Source organism: Lynx rufus, unplaced genomic scaffold (assembly GCF_022079265.1).
Source record: "Lynx rufus isolate CCGP_SWC_20201006 ecotype Redwood Valley unplaced genomic scaffold, mLynRuf1.p SCAF_12, whole genome shotgun sequence".
NCBI classification, from domain to species: domain Eukaryota; kingdom Metazoa; phylum Chordata; class Mammalia; order Carnivora; family Felidae; genus Lynx; species Lynx rufus.
Window position 1 is genome coordinate 68,851,784 of NW_025814826.1, and position 21,849 is coordinate 68,873,632.

The 21,849-nt window shown below is 52.0% G+C and overlaps 2 protein-coding genes across 5 annotated transcripts; one reads left to right on the plus strand and one right to left on the minus strand.

The window, feature by feature from the left end:
• Positions 1-4,653: 4,653 nt before the first annotated feature.
• Positions 4,654-9,459, minus strand: ZNF517 (zinc finger protein 517). 4 transcript variants are annotated; one of them, XM_047074369.1, is made up of 4 exons: positions 9,033-9,459; positions 8,229-8,355; positions 7,830-7,943; positions 4,654-7,043 (listed from the first exon to the last, which is right to left on the minus strand). In XM_047074369.1, exons 1-4 carry the CDS (start codon positions 9,063-9,065, stop codon positions 5,842-5,844), a joined length of 1,476 nt encoding a protein of 491 aa, XP_046930325.1. In that variant the 5' UTR covers positions 9,066-9,459; the 3' UTR covers positions 4,654-5,841. The 4 variants fall into 4 exon arrangements, with proteins under 4 accessions (XP_046930325.1, XP_046930326.1, XP_046930327.1 ...); XM_047074370.1 differs by having other exon boundaries at positions 8,229-8,387; XM_047074371.1 differs by lacking the exon at positions 8,229-8,355.
• A 9,047-nt stretch (positions 9,460-18,506) lies between these two features.
• On the plus strand, positions 18,507-21,175 carry RPL8 (ribosomal protein L8). The gene is made up of 6 exons (XM_047074378.1): positions 18,507-18,582; positions 18,814-18,960; positions 19,040-19,181; positions 19,718-19,936; positions 20,634-20,749; positions 20,978-21,175. Exons 2-6 carry the CDS (start codon positions 18,823-18,825, stop codon positions 21,134-21,136), a joined length of 774 nt encoding a protein of 257 aa, XP_046930334.1. The 5' UTR covers positions 18,507-18,582; positions 18,814-18,822; the 3' UTR covers positions 21,137-21,175.
• The last annotated feature ends 674 nt before the right edge of the window (positions 21,176-21,849 follow it).

The window sequence follows — 21,849 nt, forward strand, 5'->3', positions numbered from 1 at the left end:
CGCAGGGCACCTAAAGCGGAAGAATGCGCCCCGGAGGCGGGAAGGGCGGGGCAGAGAATGCGCAGAACTTTTTCGGTAGAAGAGACCTAGCACTCGACTCGTCGACGACCCAAATATCGGGGTCCCTGACAGCCGCGGTGAAATCTGGCGCAAACCCTACGGGAGGAGATGGACCGAATCAGCCCCCCGCCCCGACTCCGAGGGGAGGTACTAGGGAAAAGCGGGCCTTGCGGGGTTCTCCGGCGAGATCAGCTCCTTTCCCGAGCCTCTCGGTCCTAGCGCTCACAGCCTGCAACACCGCCGCTCCTAACTCAACTCTACCAGTCCCACATCCTCTCTGGTTACGCACAGGGAGCATCTGTGCAAATGATGAATAAACGAGTGAATAGAGAACTGGGAAGGACAGGGAACATACCTGCTTCCCAGCCGCCCTCCAGGTCCTAATTCCCAACCAAGGCGCTTCCAGAAAGAAACCCGGTGCGCTGAGCACACTTCTGGTCCCACCTACTGGGAGCCTTCCAACTGGAGTCTTCACACAGCAGCATCGAAAGCTGGGGGAGTCCTGGCCCTAGGCTAGCCTGTTCTAGGTAGATGGGTAGGGTCATTCCCAAGATGACTCAAAGAGCAAGAAGGGGAGGCAAAGACCCTTAGGATAGAGCTGTTTCAGCCAGCACGAGAGCCTGGTCCAGAGCACCCACCCACCCCACACCTGGGCGGTGTTGGGGGTGCAGATACCAGGGTGCTAAGGCCCTACAGGTGCTGCTGGGGTGGGGGCGGGGCAGCAGTGATGGGGATTTCTTTTATCCATTGCAGGCCATTCCAGGACCTCCATGCCCCAGTCCCACAATCCTCACTGAACCTTGGGCCCAATGAGCAAACAAACCAACTGTTCATGGCCAGAGGCCTAAACACTATGAATGGTCAGTGTGTCCCTTCTCTGAGCCAGCCCAGATTGCTTTCCAGCTATTTCCAGCCTGGGAATAGGATTCCACATCATAAATGTAACTAGGGAAAAAGTCGTTACCTTAATCACTTACAAGAAGATGTGTTTCTAAGGACTTTTTCTGTATCCTAGTAGGTAGCCCAGAGCAATAATACTTTCAACAAACTGGAACAGAGCTTCTCCACAGGCCATCCTTGGGCACTCAGGAGTCTCATGATATACTACAATATACCTAGGGCTTGTTTTAGTCTGGTATGGTAAGACATGCAGACTTGGAAATGATTGTCATGAAGGAAGATAATTATACTGTTTCCCTAGAAGGCAGGGTACAACATGAAGGGCCACACTGGGAAGCACCAGCATAGGTCAGGAGGCAGGAGAGAGGGAGGGTACAGTGTGGCCCAGAGCCTTTATTGGGGTTTCTGCAGGAAGGAATGGGCAATGCAGGGCAGGTACACTAAGTAAAATTAGGGTCAGATAGTTTGAATAATTTCAGCAAGCTCCAGGGTAGAAATGTGATTTCTAATTGATAAGTGGTTCTGGGATGAATTAGGGCAGGAGGAGCTTTGCCTTGGTGTGTGAGTTTGATAAAGGAGATAGTTGGGAGTGTGGGCTCTGGATTTGTTGGCTTGTATCAAAGCCTTGCTCTAAAGGGTTGTTTGCTATTTCTAGGAATGTCTTTTGGATCTAGGCCTGCTTGGCTCCAAAGCTGGTGGGAGGAACCAATAGACCCAAGGGCCTTGCACAGAAGCAGAATTTCCCTAATCCCCCGGCCTGAGAAGGTCAGGAGCTGGGAATCCTGAGAACAAAAAGGGAGTTGGAAGTAGGGCCAAGAGGGCCTGAGGAGGTTGGTGACAAGGGCCTGTGTCCAGCACAGAAAGACCTTGTCCCCACCCCTCCTGGGCTGTCTATTGGCACCAGGCTCTTCCTGAGGCCCCATCTCCTCCCTCTCCTGTGTGACTCCTTTTTTCCTACTCAGGCCCCGGTCCCTCAAAGGCAGAGCCTGTGATGTTTCCATCCATCTCTTCTGTGCTCAACAAGGATCACATGCTCAATAGAAACCTGTTTGAAAGACTGAGTAACCTGAGTCAGCAAACTTATTTTTCTTTAAAGGAACATAAAAACTGAAAAATAGGATTTCCAAAAATTACGTGGATTTCCTGCACTCAGAACGGGAGTTCAAGTTTAATTAGAATGGAACTGAAATACGGCTGAAGTGGTACTCAGAGATACGCCTTTTACAAAATTCACTCTACCAGATGTCACTGATACTTTTGAATTCTTTTTCAGAGGAGAGCTGCTTCCTGTTAGTGTCCATTTGAATACTGCTGTTTAAAAAAAGTCAGGGCTCACACCCATTGGGATTGCTACTATCAAAACAACAAAAAACAACAAGTGTTGACGAGCATTTGGAGAAAGGGAACCCTCGTGCACTGCTGGTTGGGGTGTAGAATGATGCAGCCACTGTAGAAAACAGTAAAAAAATTAAACACAATTACTTTATGACCTAGCAATTCCACTTCTGGGTGAATACACAAAGGAATTGAAAGCAGGGTCTGGAAGAGATGTTTGTACACCCATGTTCACAGCAATATTAGTTACAGTCGCCAAAAGGTGGAAGCAATGCAAGTCTCCATGACAGATGAGTGGATAAGGAAAATGTCCAACCATACAATAGTAAATATTACTCAACCTTTTAAAAGGAAAGACATTGTATCACATGCTACAACATTGATAAATTCCGAGGACATTATACTCTGTGAAATCAGCAGTCACAAAAGGACAAATACTATTTTACTCCACTAAGATGAGGTTCCTAGAGTAGTCAGAAATCATAGGGACATAAAGTAGAATGGTAGTTACCAGGATCTGGGAGAAGGGAACGGGGAATTGTTTAATGGGAATGGTTTCAGTTTTACAAAATGAAAAGGGTTCTCAAGATGGATGGTTGTGATGGGTCCACCGTATGAATACGCTTAATACCACCAAACTGTATACTTAAAAATGGTTAAGATGGCAAACACTGTGTATATTTTACCACAGTTTTTTTTAAATTTTGGAAAAAAGTCAGGGCTGAAAACTGGCTTTGTGCTTTGAAAAAGGGCACCTCTTCAAGTATATTCTTAGTTTACTTAGTGAGAAAACCACATTTTGCAAATACTTCGAGGATTTGCTGACAAGATCACCAGCTGATGCTTTTCCACAGGCTGGAGGCATAGGGAAACCTAAGCTTGCTTGCTTGCTTATTTAGTTAGCTAATTTATTTATTTTGAGAGGAATGAGAGAGAGAGAGAGAGAGAGAGAGAGAGAGAGAGAGAGAGAGAGAGAGATGGGCAAGGGCAGCTTGGAGCCTGACTCAGGGCTCAATCCCACAAACCAAGATCATGACCTGAGTTGAAATCAAGAGTTGGACGCTTAACTAGCTGAGCCTCCCAGGCGCCCCAACCTAAGCTTTTAAAGGCTTTTTAACTGATTACTCCAGACCCACCAGGATACTTAAAATCAGTTGATGAGGTGCTTTAATCACATCTGCAAAATCACTTCACAACAGCCTTTGGGTTAGTGTCTAAGTATTAGGTAGGTGTGTGAGCTACAAATGACCACCATTTCCTTCCTCCTGCATAGCCTGCCACTCAGGAATTCAGCTGAAAGGGAATTCTGGGGGCAGTTTAGCCCGGTGACTTGACACACTAAAAGTCATTTCAAACACTAGAGTAATCCTGTTTGTAAAAACACAGGCACACATAGGCTGAATATTTGAAATGTAGAGAAAAAAGTCTGGAATGAACTACCCAGACTTAACAGGTGTATGTCTGGGGAGTAAGGTGGGAATGTAGGACAAGGGAAGAGGGAAATATTTCCTATTTTTGTATTGAGATTTCGTTACTGTTTTACTGCAAATATGTAGTATTTCTGTAACTTAACCAAAGTAAAGAAAGTGTTTTATAAAATCCTGGGGTGGACAAGGCCTTTCTAATCACAACAAGACAGTTTTGCCCATAGGGAACATGTATTTTTCTTATTAAAAACCTCATAACTAAAAGCAAATAAGGAACTGGGAAAAAATATTTGTAATATATCACTTCCTCAAGTGTATGACGCAGTTTCCATCCCATCTCTTCCATGCTCACCCACCACCAAAAGACCTGTGGTTTGTATCACAGTTGAAGAAACAGGTATTAAGGGAAAGGGATTGGAGCTCAACACAGAGGCTTAAAAACCTAATAAAAATAGGTACAAGAGCTTACAGGGAATTTACTCACGAAAAGGCCAAGAAATATAAAAACAAGACTGGCATTTTTCATGATTAATCAAATGGTTAAAAACAGTCCCTCCACATCTGTAACCCTGATGGGGAAAGTCCACCTCAGCCACAAGCAAATGTGCACAGGTCTGCTACGGGGCCAACAAATACAGTGAAGGTGTGAGGAAAGGACAGATGTGTGACAGTAAGGAAGCTGCTACCTAAACCAGTCAGCAGGGACACGGTTCTAAGCAAAGTAAACCCCGATTTGTAAAACAAATACCATACGTGTGCATTAGAAAGAGTCAGGGGGTGGGGAGGCACCTGCGTGACTCACTTGGTTAAGCATCCGACTTTGGTTCAGGTCATAGTTTCGTGGGTTCGAGCCCCACGTCGGGGTTCTGTGCTGACAGCAAGAGCCTGCAGCCTGAGTTAGATTCTGTGTCTCCCGACAATAAATAAACATTAAAAAAAAATTTTTTTTTAAGAGGCTAAGGGGGTGCCTGGGTGGCTCAGTCAGTTAACTGTCCAACTCGATCTCGGTTTTGGTCATGTCTTGTGATTCATGAGATCGAGCTCTGCTGAGAGCGCAGAAACTGCTTGGGATTCTCTCTCTCCTCTCTCTGTGCCTCCCCAACTCATGTTCTCTCTGTCTCAAAATAAATAAATAAGCATTAAAATTTTAAAAAAGAGGCTAAGAAAACACACCAAACATCGCTGTATTGATCTCTGAAGAGTGAGACCAAAGGGCAGTTTTTTACATTTCTAAGTTCTTGCATTTCCCAAATGTCCTAAAATAAATTTATATTTGGGGGAAAAATGATTAAAAAATACACATTCACTGGTAGCTCTCCTTGGGGCTGGCGGCTTCCTTTCTGGCACACCTTTTGTAAGATGCTGTAGAAGCCCCTCAGTGTTCTCAGGGCTCCTGGGGTCGGGGGGCTGATGAAGAAGAAGGGTCACTAAGAGATGGCCCCTCTCACCAGCGGCCACCCAGGGAAGCTTCTCCCCAGTGAATACCTTCTGCTGACAGGCCTGCTGAGGGATCACACTTAGCCTGGCTGGGGCTCCCAAGGCACTGCCTGGGAGCCTGCAGACCCCACTCCCGAGTCCTACTTCAGCCACCACTACCCCTCCAGCTTTGCCGTGGCTTGTCAACAAACCCTGGGTCTACCTGAGAGTTCCCAACATCTCCATGGCAGGTGTTGTGTGGATTCTAGTCCTCTGCCCCACTAGGTGGCTGGGTCCCCTGGCAACAGTCTGATCTTGGTCAATTCTAGTAACAAATGAACATCCAAAAAAAAAAAAAGCCAACAGATTCCGCTCCCCTCCCCCCATCACAAGTCAATATTTGGAAAACCGAGGAGTGGAAAGAGAAAACGAAACCCACCCCCAACCCCCCCCCTTGTGTTGGAGCCCGCGTGTGCCTCCAGGCGCAGACTTGGACGGTTTAGAAATGCCGCCCTCCCGCGGGCATCTGGGCTCAGCAGTTGTGGGGGGACCCGCTCTGGCTCAGCCTTCCTCACTGCCTGCCCTTCCCTCGGGCTGCTCGACCACAGCCCTGGCCCTGACCCTTCTCACAGCCAAGCGGGGAGGACCGACAGCCTTCTGCCTTGGGGCCCCCTCCTGGATGAGTTCTCCGCCTTTCATCAACTCAACGGGGAGCCCAGTGGGGCACCCGTCTGTCCTCCCCACCCTCCCGGGAACACGCGGGCCCGTGGACTTTCTGGTGTCGGATGAGGACTGACGGCCGGCCGCAGGCCCCGCCACAGGCCCGGCACCGGTAGGGCCTCTCGGCACTGTGGAGCCGGTAGTGCTCATTCAGCGTGTAGCTCCTGCGGAAAGCCTTGCCACACTCCGTGCAGGCAAAGGGCTTCTGCTTGGTGTGGGTCTTCTGGTGCAGAGTGAGGTTGGACTTCCGGCTGAAGGCTTTGCCGCATTCCCTGCACTCGAATGGCTTCTCGCCCGTGTGCAGCCTCTGGTGCAGGAGGAGCAAGGAGTTGTGTTTGAAGGGCTTCTGGCACACGGGGCACTCGAACGGCCTGGCGCCCGAGGCGGTCTTCTGTGCGCCGCCGGGCTGGGGGTCCTGGCGGCCGCCGTCTTCTCGGGGGCCGTCCCCGGCGTGCAGCCGGTGGTGTTTGAGGAGCGACGACCCGCGGATGAAGCGCTGCCCGCACTGCAGGCACGTGTACGGCCGCTCCCCGCTGTGGATGCGGCCGTGCTCGTTGAGGGTGAACCTGCGGCAGAAGGCCTTCCCGCACTCGCCGCACTCGTACGGCTTTTCTCCCGTGTGGAACTTCTGGTGCTGCCGGAGCCGGGAGCTGCGGCCAAAGGCCTTCCCGCACTCGCCGCACTCGTAGGGCTTCTCCCGCGTGTGGACCCTGTGGTGTGCGGTCAGCTGAGTGCTCTGCCGGAAGGCCTTCCCGCACTCGCTGCACTGGTAGGGCTTCTCCTCAGTGTGGATGAGCTGGTGTCTCAGGAGGATGGAGCTCTGCTTGAAGGCCTTGCCACACTCGGTGCACTGGTAGGGCTTGGCCCCCGTGTGGATGACCTGGTGCCTGAGCAGCAGCGAGTTGTACTTGAACGCCTTGCCGCAAGCACACCTGTACACTCTGTCCCCAGCAGCCTCTGCAGCGCCCAAACCTGGCTGTTTTGCCTCCAGGGTCCCCAGGGATGTGCTAAGTTCCCCACCAAGGCCGCCTGCCTGGGGGTCGAGTTGTCGTTTATCTGACCCATCTTTAGGACGGCCATTCCTCTCCTCGGGGAGGCGCCCCCAAACTGTGCCCAACAGTCCTAACTGCTTAGAGGACACTCTCCCCGGAGATGACTCCTTGACCCCGGCCTCCATCCTAGAATCTGGAAGAATGAACAGAAAATGGAAAGGTGACCTCGCCTCTACGTTCACAAAAGGAACTCTGATTTGAAGGCAGAATCCTCATGTCAAAGTGGTAGAGAGGTTTGGAAACTTCTTGCAAGAAAGAAACTGTAAAATCAGGGTTTGTATAAGAGGACCCAAAGGAAGGTTCATTAAGGGCTTAAGCACTGTGGGAGGTTAGCTCAAGAGGGGAACTCATGACCAGGGAGGGGCATCAGGAGGACAGGGGAGGGCACAGCTTGGCCCAAAGTACTGGGGCAGAGGCTGGGGGGTAGGGAGCAGGCCTGATGCAGGAGTGGGACCTGCAGGGTGTGGGGTACTGCTATCCTTTGCTCACCTCTTCCTCCCAGCACTCACTCACAGGTCATCCACTCAGTAGACAGGTCAGAGTCCTGCCCATACAGGCCCCATGGACTGCAGGCCACCTTTCCTCCCTTTCTGCAGCCTCTGCAGTCCCAAACTCAGGCCTTGGCATGTGAGCCACGGGGAGCTGGAAGGATCAAAGCAGCTCAAGGGTCTTCCCTGCTGGGTCTTCCTCACACACCCACTGCCCCCACAGATCTGGCCCGACACCTCGGGGCACCAGGAAGGATGTTCATGCACTTGGGTTTCTTGTACAAGTTAGTCCTGGGTGACCTTGGATGACAAGCAAGGTGTTTAGTAAGAAATTTGGCCATGCTGTGAGGAACTAAATGCACAGCCTTCCAAGCACCAGGGGGCTACAAGGAGCTGTGTGAAGGCCAGGCCTTGCTGTGCCTTGCACTTACCTGGGCACAGGTTGGCCACAGTCCCTTGCTCCTCAGCCACCTGCAGAATCAAAGCCCCTGGCTCCTCCCCTTGTTCCAAGAGGGAGATCAGCGCTGGTTTGGCAACGAGAAAGCCTACATGCAGGGAGGAGAGCAGCACGTGTCAGGGAGCAGGAGGAAGGGTGTCTGGCTGCCTGGCTGGAGGCCTCAGAGGACACACACTTGGGGTGGGTTGGAATACCTACTTTCCCAGGAGCAGGGCAGCTGGGTGGCCATGGAGAGATGAGCGGGAACCCCTCCAACTTCCCCTCTGAACATGTTAGGCTTTGAATTTGGAAAGGAACCAACTCCCCCAGGAGGCCGGTGGAAGAAGCAGGGTTGTGTCTGAGCCCAGCCCCAGGATGGAAGGGGAAGCCTCACCCAGTGAGGCCACGTGCCCGTAGTTCTCCAGCATCACGTCCCTGTACAGTGCCCGCTGGTCGGGGGCCAGGCAACTCCACTCTATTCTCGTGAAGTACACAGCCACGTCCTCAAACACAACGGCCTCCTGCAACCACAAACTCTGCTGTCTGGGGCTATCTGGGCAGGAGATGCGGAGACCATGTCAGGGATATTTAGGACGCCTGTTCAGCTCTGGGAAGTCAAGGCTTCTGTATGGTCACTGCTGCATTCCTAAGGCCTGGCATGGGGGGGGAGGGGGTACACCTCAACACTCTCCAAGGAAAAGTGGAACAGCCCTATTGCCAAAGCCACGGGAGAAGTGAGGGTCTCAACCTTGGCCTGGGTAGGGGCACCCTCGAGATGCTGGTGGCCGAGCCTCCACACTGGTGGGGAGAGTTCCTGTCCTGTTCTCTGGTTCTCTGCTCTTAGTGGAGAAGCCAAAGGCTGTGTGCACCAAGAAGGTCTGACCATTCACACCAGATGGAGGCAGGTGCTGGGGAGGGACAGGGCCCCTGACCTTGCTTGCTGACCCTTGAAGCTCAGGGGCTTCAGGAGACTGCGGGCAGCCTACTTCTGCCCAAAGCCTCAGGAAGGAGTTGACAGAGCCATTGTGAGTCTTCGAAGGGAGGAGGCTGACCCTTGGCTTACAGAATCCATCCCTGTGACCCACCTGCAGGAGTGGGAGCTACATGGGTGGGCCTGGGGCCCCCTGGGAAGGTCCTCGGGGCTGAAAAGCTGAGGATGGGGATGAAGGCAGCCTAAAGGCTCAGAGGGGACACTCACCTGGAGTCTGGGCGTCGCAAGTGGCACCGCCATTCCAAGGTCCCCTTCAGGGGAAAGGCAGGCGCTGGGGACGGTGAGTGTTGAGTAGGAAGAGCCCAGGCCTAAGGCCCATCCACCCCTGTCCCTGTCTCCCAGAAGGACCACCCAGATACAGAAGAGACAGGAAAGCGTGAGACATGAGGCAAGCACATCCCGGTCAGCCCAGACGACCCCTCACATCCCAAGAAGCCACAACCTGAGACCTGCTCACCCACAAGCCTCCACCTCTCACTCCTGGTTTTCCCAGGGATGTCTTCTGGGACCATCCTACTTCAAATGATATTCCCGGGTGTCTGGATAGCTCACTCAGGTAAGAGTGTGACTCTTGATTTCCACTCAGGTCACGAGCTCACAGTTTGTGAGTTCAAGCCCTGAGTCAGGCTCCATACTGACAGACTGGAGCCTGCTTGGGGTTATCTCTCTCCCACCCCCCCACCCCCCCTACCCTTCCCTCACATGTATGTGTGCTCTCTCTCAAAATAAACTTAAATAAATAAACAAAATGCCATCCCCACCGCAGAATTCCTTCCCTATCCTCATTCCGTTTTATTTTCATCCATAGCACCTGTTATCGGACATAATGCAGTCAACTTACTTGCTTCTTATCCACCTTCCCCCATGAGATGAGGCCTGCAGTCTGGTTATTCATGCTGTACCCCAAGGGCCTGGGGGAGGGCCTGATACACAGCAAGGATTTGTGGAATGAATGAGTGGTTCCCTGACAGTGGGTGATTCTGCAACCAGTAAAACCATGTTGTGGAACACCAGAAAACATTGTTACTGCATTACCACGTGAAATAAGCAGACTCTAAGCAAAAAAATAAATCCGGCAGCACATACCCCAGCACATTAGCCTTAGTTTCTTCCAAGGTAGTTTTTATTTTCCTTCTTCTCATTTTTCTGATTTCTCTAAGACTTATTGCTTCTTTTCAAATATGTGTCACAGTTGAGGAAAAATTATTTATAAAAGCCAGTAAATACAATCTGCTCTGGCTAGGTGCTCAGAGTAGATTCTGGTCTCCGTGTCCCCTCCTCAATGGACACTTGAGCTCCTGTGTATTGGGTGGAGGTATCTAGAGTACCCTTTTCTGTGGGGCTTGAGCCTCCTAAGTAGCTGCCGCTTTGTAAAGCGATGTCCCTTTTGGCAACAGCAGAAATCCTGCAGTTATGATGCTACGAGGTAACATCTGGCAGGAAGGCCCTTTTAACATGTGAGAGTATAACAGGCTACAGAGGATGATCTGAGAGGCTTGGTGAGTCATCTGTGCCCAGAGAGCACAAACGGCAAATGCAAAGAGCAGAGCCATACCACTACTAGACACGGCACTGGGCTGTCTGTCCAGGGCAGTCTGCGCGGACCATTGCTGCTGCCCCTGTTGACAGAGCTATTGTCCTCCTCACCCCGACAAGACAGCCACAGCATCTTAAGAGGAGGAGCATCTCAGGAGAAGACCTGGCTGTCAACTCAACACATACCGCTCTCCACAGTTAGGAGGGTAAGTTACCATGCCTGTCTCTTTGCTTATTTCTGGGGAATGCATGTCCTCAGGGAGGGGCCACCTGGTTAGAGGGGAAAAGACCTGATTTTAGGGGCGCCTGGATGGCGCAGTCGGTTGGGCGTCCGACTTCAGCCAGGTCACGATCTCGCGGTCCGTGAGTTCGAGCCCCGCGTCGGGCTCTGGGCTGATGGCTCGGAGCCTGGAGCCTGTTTCCGATTCTGTGTCTCCCTCTCTCTGCCCCTCCCCCGTTCATGCTCTGTCTCTCTCTGTCCCAAAAATAAATAAACGTTGAAAAAAAAAAAATCTGTTAAAAAAAAAAAAGACCTGATTTTAGTCCTATCTTTGGAGCCAGGGAATAAGTCTTTAATGTGAGAAAAACAGCGCTAAGTTGAAAAAAGTGGAGGAGAGGATACAATGATAACAAAACAGGTTCCTGCTCGGAGTCCTGAGAGAAAATATCAAGGGGAAGGGGAGCGCTAACTTAGATGGGGGTTCAGGGAGGGCTTCTTGAGGGGATTACATTTAATTGGGGCCTGGAGGACCAGCAGGAGTCATTCTTTCCCTCCAATTTTGAATAAAACCTCTGTTCCTCAGGGGACTGGGGCACCTTGCTCCACTCCCTCACCTACCCCCTTGCGTACTACACTGCAGCCAAGCTGGCGTTCTCTCTGTTACTCAAATTAGCCAATGCCATTCTGATGCACTTTCCTTTGCCTACAAGGGCTTAGCAAGGCCTGTCAGCCACCAGGTTTCAGTTCAAATGTTAACTTCTTGCAGAGACCTTCCCTGCTCACCTACAGCCACCCCTAACTCCTTAACTCTCACAAACCTATCCTCTTGGTTCATTTTCTTCATAGCCCTTGAAATCATCAAAAACTATTTTCTCAGAGCACCTGGGTGGCTCGGTTAAGCATCCGTCTCTTGATTTCAGCTCAGGTCAAGGTCTCACGGTGGTGGGATTGAACACAACTGGGCATGGAGCTGGCTTAATTAAGATGCTCTTTCTCTGCCCCTCGATTACACTCTCTCTCAAAAAAAACTACTTTTGGGCGCCTGGGTGGCGCAGTCGGTTAAGCGTCCGACTTCAGCCAGGTCACGATCTCACGGTCCGTGAGTTCGAGCCCCGCGTCGGGCTCTGGGCTGATGGCTCGGAGCCTGGAGCCTGTTTCACATTCTGTGTCTCCCTCTCTCTCTGCCCCTCCCCCGTTCATGCTCTGTCTCTCTCTGTCCCAAAAATAAATAAAAAAACGTTGAAAAAAAAAAAAAACTACTTTCTTGTTTGTTGCCTCTATTGCATTAATGCCTCACTTCTATTACAACAGATGTTTCATGAAGTCAGGGATGTTACCCCTTCACTGCAGTATCCCCAGCACTAGAAGGGTCGTCAGGACAAGGTAAGTATGCCAGTTGTCCGAACGCTAGTTGTCCAATGAATGAGGCAACTCCGCGAAGAGGGGGCGGGGGCGAAGAACCGCACAGGGTAAAGCAAGGGCGTCGGGCTGACAATTGGTTGGAAAACGAGGGTGCAGGGGAAAGGCAGCGCATGGGGTGGCCAGCCGGCACGAGCTGCTCACGAGCGGGTGTGCTCAGGCAACTGCAGGCGCGAGGCCGAGGGGGACGCAACCCGGACAGAACCGGTCCTCCCAGGTCTCCCACCACTGCAGCCTCAGCTCTGCGCAGCCACCCAGGCTCTGCGGGACCGGCCCGCACACTTGCCGCGCCAGCCGGTGGGAACCGGACTCCGGACCCTCCCTAAGGCCCAGAACGAAGGAAAAGCGAGGGGGCGGCGCCGGCTGCAGGTCAGCGCCCCGCGGTGCTCAGCGCGGCCTCTGTGCGGACCACAGCCTCAGCCAGGCCGGGTTCAGAGAGCCGCACTCACCCCCACTCCGGTCCCCGCCCCGCGGCCAGGACCTACTCACCCTGGGCCGCTATCCCGGACCGCGCGCAGAGGGCGCCGGGAGCAGGCGGTCCGGTTCCGGCCCGCCCCCGGAAACGGGTCTCAGCGCCGCTCTAGGAAGCTCGGAGGACCACGCGCCTCGGTGGGCGCCTTTTGGCTCCTACGGCGCGAGGCTGGTGATGGAAGAGGGCCGCTGAGGGCGGGGCGCTGTTCTGGACCTGATCTCCCGTGAACTCCCAAATCCGAGGGGCGAGCCCGCTGCGGGAGTCGGGGATCCCGGCGCAGAGCCCCCAAGCCTGAGAGCAGACGCGTCCACGCGAGACCTCGAGAAAGGCCAATGGAAAAGTCGAGCATCATTCCAGGCAACCGGGTGCTGAGGCAGTGTCCTTTCTCTTTCAACTTTTTGTTGTTAGATAATTATAAAATCATGCAAGTTGCAAAGGCAGTACGGAGAGGTCCTGTGTGTCCTTCACCCTCTTCCCCTACAGTTGAAAAAGCTTCTCTACGATCGTGTCTTTCAAACTTTTGTGACACGGTAAAAAATGCTTTACAGTGTGACCCAGCACACGCACAAATCTATGCTTATGAATAAATGCTTACACATATAGTAATTTTAAAAGAACTTAAACAAAACTATTTAGTCTTATGCGATGAAATCTCGTATATTTTTCTTTAAATGTTTTCTTATTTTTATAAAGGGGAGGGGGGACAAAAGCAGAGACCACCTTTTTGAAGAGGGACACAAGAGCCAAAATGTACAAGGCAGCAAAGGAGGCATCTATATTTTTTTTAAATTTTTTTTAACGTTTATTCATTTTAGAGACAGAGAGAGACAGAACATGAATAGGGGAAGGTCAGAGAGAGAGGGAGACACAGAATCGGAAGCAAGCTCCAGGTTCCAAGCTGTCAGCACAGAGCCCGATGCGGGGCTCGAACTCACGGACCGCGAGATCATGACCTGAGCCGAAGTCGGTCGCCCAACCGACTGAGCCACCCAGGCGCCCCGAGGCATCTATATTTTAAATATTTTTAATGTTTATTTATTTATGAGAGAGAGAGAGAAAGAGACAGAGTGCGAGTGGGGGAGAATCAGATAGAGAGGGAGACACAGAATCCGAAGAAGGCTCCAGGCTCTGAGCTGTCAGCACAGAGCCCGACCTTGGGCTCGAACTCACAAGCCACTCACAAGCCGTGAGATGGTAACCTGAGCTACCCAGGGGCCCCGGGAGGCATCTGTATTGCAAGTAATTGGCATCATACAAACTACATTATCTGAAAATAAGATATTGCATTTAGATATGGCTAAATAGTTTTAAAAAATATGCTTAGAAACTAAATAGCAACCTGCAAAATAACTCATGGGAGGAAGAGAAAATCATACTTGGAATTGAAAGAAAATGAAAATACTTTGCAGGATACAAATAAATTTACATATATATACAGGCATACCTTGGAGATATTGCAAGTTTGGTTCCAGACCACTGCAATAAAGTGAATAATGACAATAAAACAAACCAAACGAATTTCTTGGTTTCCCAGTACATAACAAAGTTATGTTTATGCAGTAGTCTATTAAGCATGCAATAGCATTAGGTCTAAAAAAGCAACATACATACTTTAATTTTAAAATATTTTATTGCTAGGGGTGCCTGGGTGGCTCAGTAGGTTGAGTGTCTGACTCTTGATTTCATGGTTTGTGAGTTGGAGCCCCACATCAGGATCCACGTTGACATCACAGAGACTGCTTGGGATTCTTTCTCTCCCCTCTCTCTGCCCCTCCTCTGCTTAAGCTTGTGCTCTCCCTCTCACATAAATAACTTATAACTATATGTATATGTATATATATGTATATGTGTATGTATATCTGTATCTATATCTATGTTGCTAAAAAATGCTAACCATCATCTGAGCTTTCGGCAAGTCCTATCACTGATCACTATAACAAATAATAATGAAAAAGTTTAAAACATTTCAAGAATTACCAAAACGTGACAGAAACATAAGTGAGCAAATGGTGTTGGAAAAAGGGCACCAACAGTCTTGCCCAATTCAGGGTTGCCACAGACCTTTAATTTGTAAAAAACACAGTATCAGCAAAAAATAAAGTGAGGTATGCCTGTTTACATACACTTAGAACCTTTCAGCGCATATATTCAGATACTAAAAACATGCATGAAAGAACTGATTCTTCTTTTTTTCACTTAAATTTTGTTTGGTTTGTCTCAACATGTATATTTTCCTTCATTTTTGTTTTGCTTTGGATATTTATATATAAGAATTATCCTTTACTCCAATTTTACCCCAGGTATTAGCTGGGCTCCCCTTTTCTGCTTGGAGGTACAGAGTTGGACACCACCCCTTCCACAGCTTTTGGAGGTCTAAAGACATCCCAAGAATTTTTACTAGTTTTCATGCACACTTACAAAAAAACAGTATTTTTAAAAGTAGAATACATAGGAAGGAGTCACAAATACCTTTAGCATACTGCCAGATGAATTTTCACACCCTGAATATCCTGTGAAGCTAGCACCCATGTCAACAAGCTGATTTTGTCTGGGTACCTCAAAGCCTCCTAGGGCTCTCTTCGGGTCGCTCTCAAAACACCTCTCTGGTTGTGTCCAAGTGTGTCCACTCTGACTTCTCTAGCCCTGATGACTTTTGTAGGCATACTTTATGTCCTTGGTGTATATCCACTCACTTAACTCCCACAATAACCGTATGAAAGACAGTATTATTGTTCCCACACAAAGAATAGAAGCATAGTGTTGTTATTTGCCTGAGGGCAGCTGATGTGGGGGCGGGGAGCCAAGTGCAAAAAGACAGAAGAGAGTCGTGGTCATGCATGTTTAAGCCAAATTACTCTTGGGGCGCCTGGGTGGCTCAGTCGGTTGAGCGTCTGACTTCAGCTCAGGTCATGATCTCGTGATCTCGTGATCTCGTGGTCTCGGTCTCGCGGTCTGTGAGTTCGAGCCCCGTGTCGGGCTCTGTGCTGGCAGCTCAGAGCCTGCAGCCTACTTTGGATTCTGTGTCTCCCTCTCTCTCTGCCCCTCCCCAGCTCATGCTCTGTCTCTCCCACTCTCAAAAATGAATAAATGTTAAAAAACAAAATTTTAAACCAAATTATTCTTGTGTGTACATGACAAAAAAATATTTAAAAAGCAACTTTAAAAGGAAATAAAGAGCTAAGAATAAAGTTTGAAATGCTGGGAAGAGGTAACCTTGGATGGCATGGGAAAGGTGGCTGGCTCACCAGCATGAGCAAAGGCAGATGGACCCCTCTTGAAGGCTTGAGAACCCCATGCCCAGTGTGGCTGCCCCTGGAGAGGTCCCCATCATCAGGTGACCCAGATTTGTGGAGTCCCTGCTGTGTGCCGGACTTGGCGGCCCCTCACATGGGGACTAACATTCAGGCTAGCGAGATGGAGGCAAGTCAGAGGTCTCTGGACTTTGAAGGGGGAGGGCACCAGCCAGGATCCCCAGCTCTGCAAGGACAGATGCACTGAGCTTGAGGCAGGGGCACAATAAATATCAGGCCAGTGTCTGCACCTCAGAGAGCCCCAGAACTGGCTGCCCTCCCTTAAGTCAGTCCATGCCTGCCATCTCCAGGTGGGCCTTCAGGAGGAAGCATCCAAGCAAGCAAGCCTCCCCCCGCTCCCAACAGCACTTCTTGAGGCTTCCCTGGGCCCAGAACCTTCACTGGGGGCTCACAGCTGCCATTCATCCCCTGGAACTCTTGGGCTGGCATTACTGACCATCTGCCTATGGCAAGGCTCTGAACACATGTCCTGCAGTAGGCCTGGTTAGCCACCTTCTGGCTGCATTGAGCTCTAGGGCAAAGAGAAAGTGGGGGGCCCTCCTCCACCATATCTCATCCCAGAGATCTGAGACCTTCTTAGGGACCACATAGCCTGAGTGTCCAAGTACCGTCCCCACCTCCCTGCCACTCCCTGTGCCTTTCTGGTCCTCTGAGCCTATCCTGGGCTGACCTCAAAACCCCTCACTCTGCCCCAAGGAGGCCCAGGTGCCCCTTGATGAGGTTTTTGGGGGTGATAATGGGGTTCATGGGGTTAGGAGCCAACAGCCAAGAAAGAATTCTTGAGATGTCTTTGGTGCAAAAAGGTAATTTTATTAAAGCACGGGGACAGGACCCGTGGGCAGAAAGAGCTGTCCTGGGAACCATGAGAGACTGGTTATACCATGGAGTCAGGGGAGGTAGAGTCCAGGGGAAGTTCCCAAAGAGATTTTCATATGCTAGAGAAGACTCACAGGATATTGGAGGCCCCGCTATTGTCAAACTAAGGTTGTTTTTCCCTCTAGCAAAGCATTACCATTAAGACAGTAGGGAGTTCAAGGAGAAACATTTTACTCTGCCTGCCTCAAGTATTTGCCAATGGGCTGTGGGTTATAAGGAAATTTAACTTTATCTGCCATTTCCTTCTGCCTTTGTTTCCCATCTCACCCTCAGCCCCTGGCCCTGCCAGGGCTGCGATGCCTCCTGAGTCCCCAACCCTGCTGACCCAACTGTTGCCTCTCTTGGGGCCTCACCAGTCCCCTCTGCTTCTTCGCTTCAGCATGTGGCCACGTGGCCCCCTTCTTACTTTCTCACGATGTCATTCTTGTCACCGCCCCTCCAAGGCCTACCTGACTGCACTGCTGCTAGCAAACACCCTACTGCAAAGTCCTGAGTGCAAGTCTCTGTCCATTGGGACCCCTGCCCTCACTCCCCTTACCTTGCGACCTCTCCCGCTACCGGTCTCCCCTGCACACCCACAGCCCTAGTCAAGAAGCTCTACCTGGACCTGCCTGTGGGCAGTTCTCACTCTGTCTGACCCCCAGGTCTTAACCCCTGGCACCCTTTCCTGAAGGCTCCTCCCACTCCTCTGGGGCAGAACTCCGGAAAAGTCCTCACTCAGCAGCATACGCCCAGCTGGGGGCTCCCTGCCCTGGTAGACTTGATCTTTATCTCCAGCTCACACTCCAAGGGTCCCCCACCAGCTGTTCCCTTTCTCAACTCCAACCTCACCCACCCCTCCCTATAGGGTTCTGAGGAGGCTCATCGTGTTCCCTCACCTCAGGGTCATTTGTCCAGTCTCCCTTTCCTCATTCTCGCAGCGGTGACATGGTTCACTCTCTTCTTCTCCCCCTTCCCAAGCCACCAGTTCTGCCCTCTCCATTTCCTGGCCTCACTTTCCCTCCTCCACGTGCCCGGGAGGGAGTGGTGTAGGGAGCAGGAGGGCGACACTCCTCCTCCCTGGAGGTCCCACCATCCCAGCTGAAACTCCCGCACCTCTACTGTCGCCCAATCTGTCCGTGGCAGCCTCCTCGACCGTCGCCAACCATGCCCTGCCCGGGTCGTCCAAGCAAAGACCAGGGTGCCCCCGTCTCTCTCCCCAATACCCACATCCGGGTACGGCCACTCTGACCTCTCCGAAAACCTATCAGTGCACAGAGTCGCAACGTGCCCGGAGCGGCCGCACCCGCGGTGGTTGAACATTTGCTATTTTTCGTCCAGACCCCCGTCTTCTGTAAGCCACCACGTTCCCCCAAACCGTCCACCCATTTTAAAAGGGGGCCCACAACCCTACAAGGAAGGGCCTCACCCTAGAAAGCGGCCGTTGCCCTAGACGGGAGCCAGTAACCTTGCAAGGAGCTCTAGCTATATAAGGGGGCATTCGCCAGGCCAAGAGAGGACCCCTGCGACTCCGCGCCCGGAGTAAGTCGTTCTATCCGGGTCCGCGTAACCCTGGAAAGTCACCCAACCTCTCGGGGGAGTGGGGGGGGAGGGAGTGGGGGGGGGTGGGGGAGGGGGGAGTCTCCTCGGCCGCTCAGTGGGCGACGCTCGTCCTCCGTGAGACTTCTGTGAAGTCCGGACATCCCTCCCGCCTCCTCCCGGGCCCCGTCCACAGGGACCCCGCTGCAGGACATCCGGTCACCTGCGTGACCTGGCGCCCCGGCGGCCGGGTAAGGGCCGCGGGCACCCGCGGGATGACTACAAATCCCGGCCTGCACTGGGCTCACGGCCGTGCCGTAAGGTCAAGGGGCTCTCGGCCCCGCCCCGGAAGATAAGGCGGCTCTCCTCCGTCGTGTCTCCTCTTCCGGCCGCGCTCGGCAGCAGGTAGGACGTGTATGTGGCGTGGCGGCTCTGGCATTATCCGCCGCCATCCGCTGCCCTGGGGTCAGCTAGGGACCCCGGCGGGATTCCTGAGAGAGAGATGGGGTGCAGGGCCAGGGATGGGGGTGGGAAAGGGTCGGGACCTGGAGGGAGGATCCTGGGGACCCGGGACTCTGAAGCTAGGGTGGTGGGGCTGCCTGGGCCGCCCGGGCGCTGACCGTAAGCCGCCTTCAGACAGCCGCCATGGGCCGCGTCATCCGTGGGCAGAGAAAGGGCGCCGGCTCGGTGTTCCGCGCGCACGTCAAGCACCGCAAGGGCGCTGCGCGTCTGCGAGCCGTGGACTTCGCTGAGCGACACGGCTACATCAAGGGCATCGTGAAGGTACGGGGATCCCGTGCGGGCGGGTGGGGACACGGGGCGCCTCGCCGGGACCCGCCACTCATGCCACCTCGGTCCGCAGGACATCATCCACGACCCGGGTCGCGGTGCACCCCTCGCCAAGGTAGTCTTTCGGGATCCGTACCGGTTCAAGAAGCGGACGGAGCTGTTCATCGCTGCTGAGGGCATCCACACCGGCCAGTTCGTGTACTGCGGCAAGAAGGGTAAGCTTCGCGGACGCCTGGGTTGCCTGTCTCTTAAGCGTCGGGTTTTTGATTTCGGTTCAGGTCTTGATCTCGGTTGGAGGCGTCGAGCCCCGCGGTGGCGCTGACGCTGACAGTGTGGAGCCTCCTTGGGATTTTCTCTCTCCTCCTCTCTCTGCCCTTGACTCGCTTGCGCGCACGTTTTTGTTTTTATTTTTTTTTTTCTTTTTCTTCTCAAATTAAAAAAAAAAATTTTTTTTTTTTAAAGGGTAAGCTTTGCGTGTGGTGTGGAAGGTCGAGATGGGGAGGGGATTGGACCTGTGGTTGCTGGGAGGAGGGTTACATCGTAAGTCAGGAGGAACATCCAGGCAGAAGTCTCACCTAGTGAGAGCTGTTTGGCTAAACACACTAGAGGGGATGCCCAGAGAGCTGTGTAGGAGGAGGCTGGATGTTGTGGGCTGTGCTGGCCTTCTTGGGGACTTGGGTTTGCATTGCTTCTGATCAGCAGTAGTTAAGGGGGACCACTTTGCTGTACTGACCTATGGTGCTTCTTGCAGCCCAGCTCAACATAGGCAATGTGCTCCCGGTGGGCACTATGCCTGAGGGCACTATTGTGTGTTGTCTGGAGGAGAAGCCTGGTGACCGGGGCAAGTTGGCCCGAGCCTCCGGAAACTACGCCACTGTCATCTCCCACAATCCAGAGACCAAGAAGACTCGAGTGAAGCTGCCTTCCGGCTCAAAGAAAGTAATTTCTTCAGCCAACAGAGCTGTGGTTGGTGAGTGGCAGGCAGCAGTTGAACACTGTGCCTGTGAAGTCAACAGCTAGAGCTGGGCTTTGGGACTTGTTGGTCAGACTTGTCTGTAGCGTGGCCTAATCTGCCCTTCCGTGATTCCTGCTGTCACGTCCATGTAGTTAAGAGCTTTTTCAGGGATGTGTAACTTTTTTTAAGCTACTAGGAAATGCTTTAAGGAAGATTTGACCCCTGGCTCACTTTGCTATTTGGGCAATATCTTTTTATTCTTGTGGCAAACTCAAGGGATGCTGTTGAGTGTATGTTTACTACGAAGTAAGCAAAATTGGCCAAGATGTGTGTGTCAGGCTGGGTTAGCCATCCTGTTGGTGTTTGGAGGTTAGATTGAGTGATCCGCTCCGACACAGCAAAGTGGGAGCTTCCCTGGAGAATCATGGGTTGAGGTCGACATTACAGATGACGTGGGGAAAGGCTTGGTTTGGCTGCCTGAGAAATCCAGAAAAATTTAATGTTGGCTCCTGGGTTGCGAAGGGTCTTAATGCTCAGTGGTAGTTTTGGGGTGTTAATGAAATTTTGGGAACTGTGTGATGGTGTAGGACTGTTGTGAGAGGGTGGTTGGTGTGGGGGTGGGGTACTGGCAAGGATGCTCAGAGCCTGATAGGGTCCTGAAGTTCTGGGAGGGTATGGTGCACCTCCCTCAGGTGCCTGATCTCCCCAACAGGTGTGGTGGCTGGAGGTGGCCGCATCGACAAGCCCATTCTGAAGGCTGGGCGTGCTTACCACAAGTATAAGGCGAAGAGGAATTGTTGGCCACGTGTGCGTGGTGTGGCCATGAATGTAAGTAACCCAGAAATCGGGCAGTTGGGGTGTTGAGGGATTTGGGGGCTGGGAGGCTGGATGGACAGGTGCTTTCCTGGAGTGTCTCCTCTCTGGTAGAGGTTACGTAACGTGAGCCTTTTTGTGTTACGGTTTGTTGGCACATGTCAGTTGATCCTGCTCTTACCCAAGTCCTGAGGTAGATGGGGTCCACATCCCTATGTTAATACCACTTTTTTCTGCTTGCAGCCTGTGGAGCATCCTTTTGGAGGTGGCAACCACCAGCACATTGGCAAACCCTCTACTATCCGCAGAGATGCTCCTGCTGGCCGCAAAGTGGGTCTTATTGCTGCCCGCCGGACCGGGCGTCTGCGGGGAACCAAGACTGTGCAGGAGAAAGAAAACTAGGGATGAGGAGCTCAATAAAATCTGTCCTTTTGCCACTAAGCTGTGCTTGCTTGTGGTTTCAGAGGGAAGGGTCTTTGCCAGGAGGACCTCCATGGAGCTCTTTGTGTAAGGAGAAGGAAGATGAAGTTAGATGCACCAGTGAACAGTGAAAGCTCTGGAAAGAAGAGGTGGGGTGCTAGGGATCTTCACAACTTGATTCCTGGAAACTACTGTGCCGTGCAGTACACAGAGCAGAGAATTCTGCCCACATCTGTGTTAACTTCTCTCGAGTGCTTGGAGGATCTAGGTCAGGGTATGGATTCTTTGGGGTGAGAGTGGTGCTCCTGAAGCTGCAGGCTGGAGAGCCAGGAAGCCATCCTACAGTGGGAAGCCAGGACCAGGATAGGTTAGCTTCTCAGGACAAATGGGCTCCCTGTTTGGCTCATGGTACCTTGTCCCAAACTTTTGACAGTTCATCAAAGGTGGTAGATCCAAGGCAGGTAATGCTGAGCCAGTCTGGCGCAGAGACGGTAATGGCAGCCTCAGTACCGGGACACTTGCTTCCCAGAGCTCCCTGCCCCAGTAGTTCCCTTTGTGAACCTGTGTAAAAAGCAGGGGCTATAAGTGATACCTTGAAGCAGGAAGGCTGGGGGCAGAGAGGTTGGTGGCTGGTTGAGGTAGAACACTCCTTGTACAGACCACAGGCAGGAAGGCAAGGGACTGAGAGTTCCTGG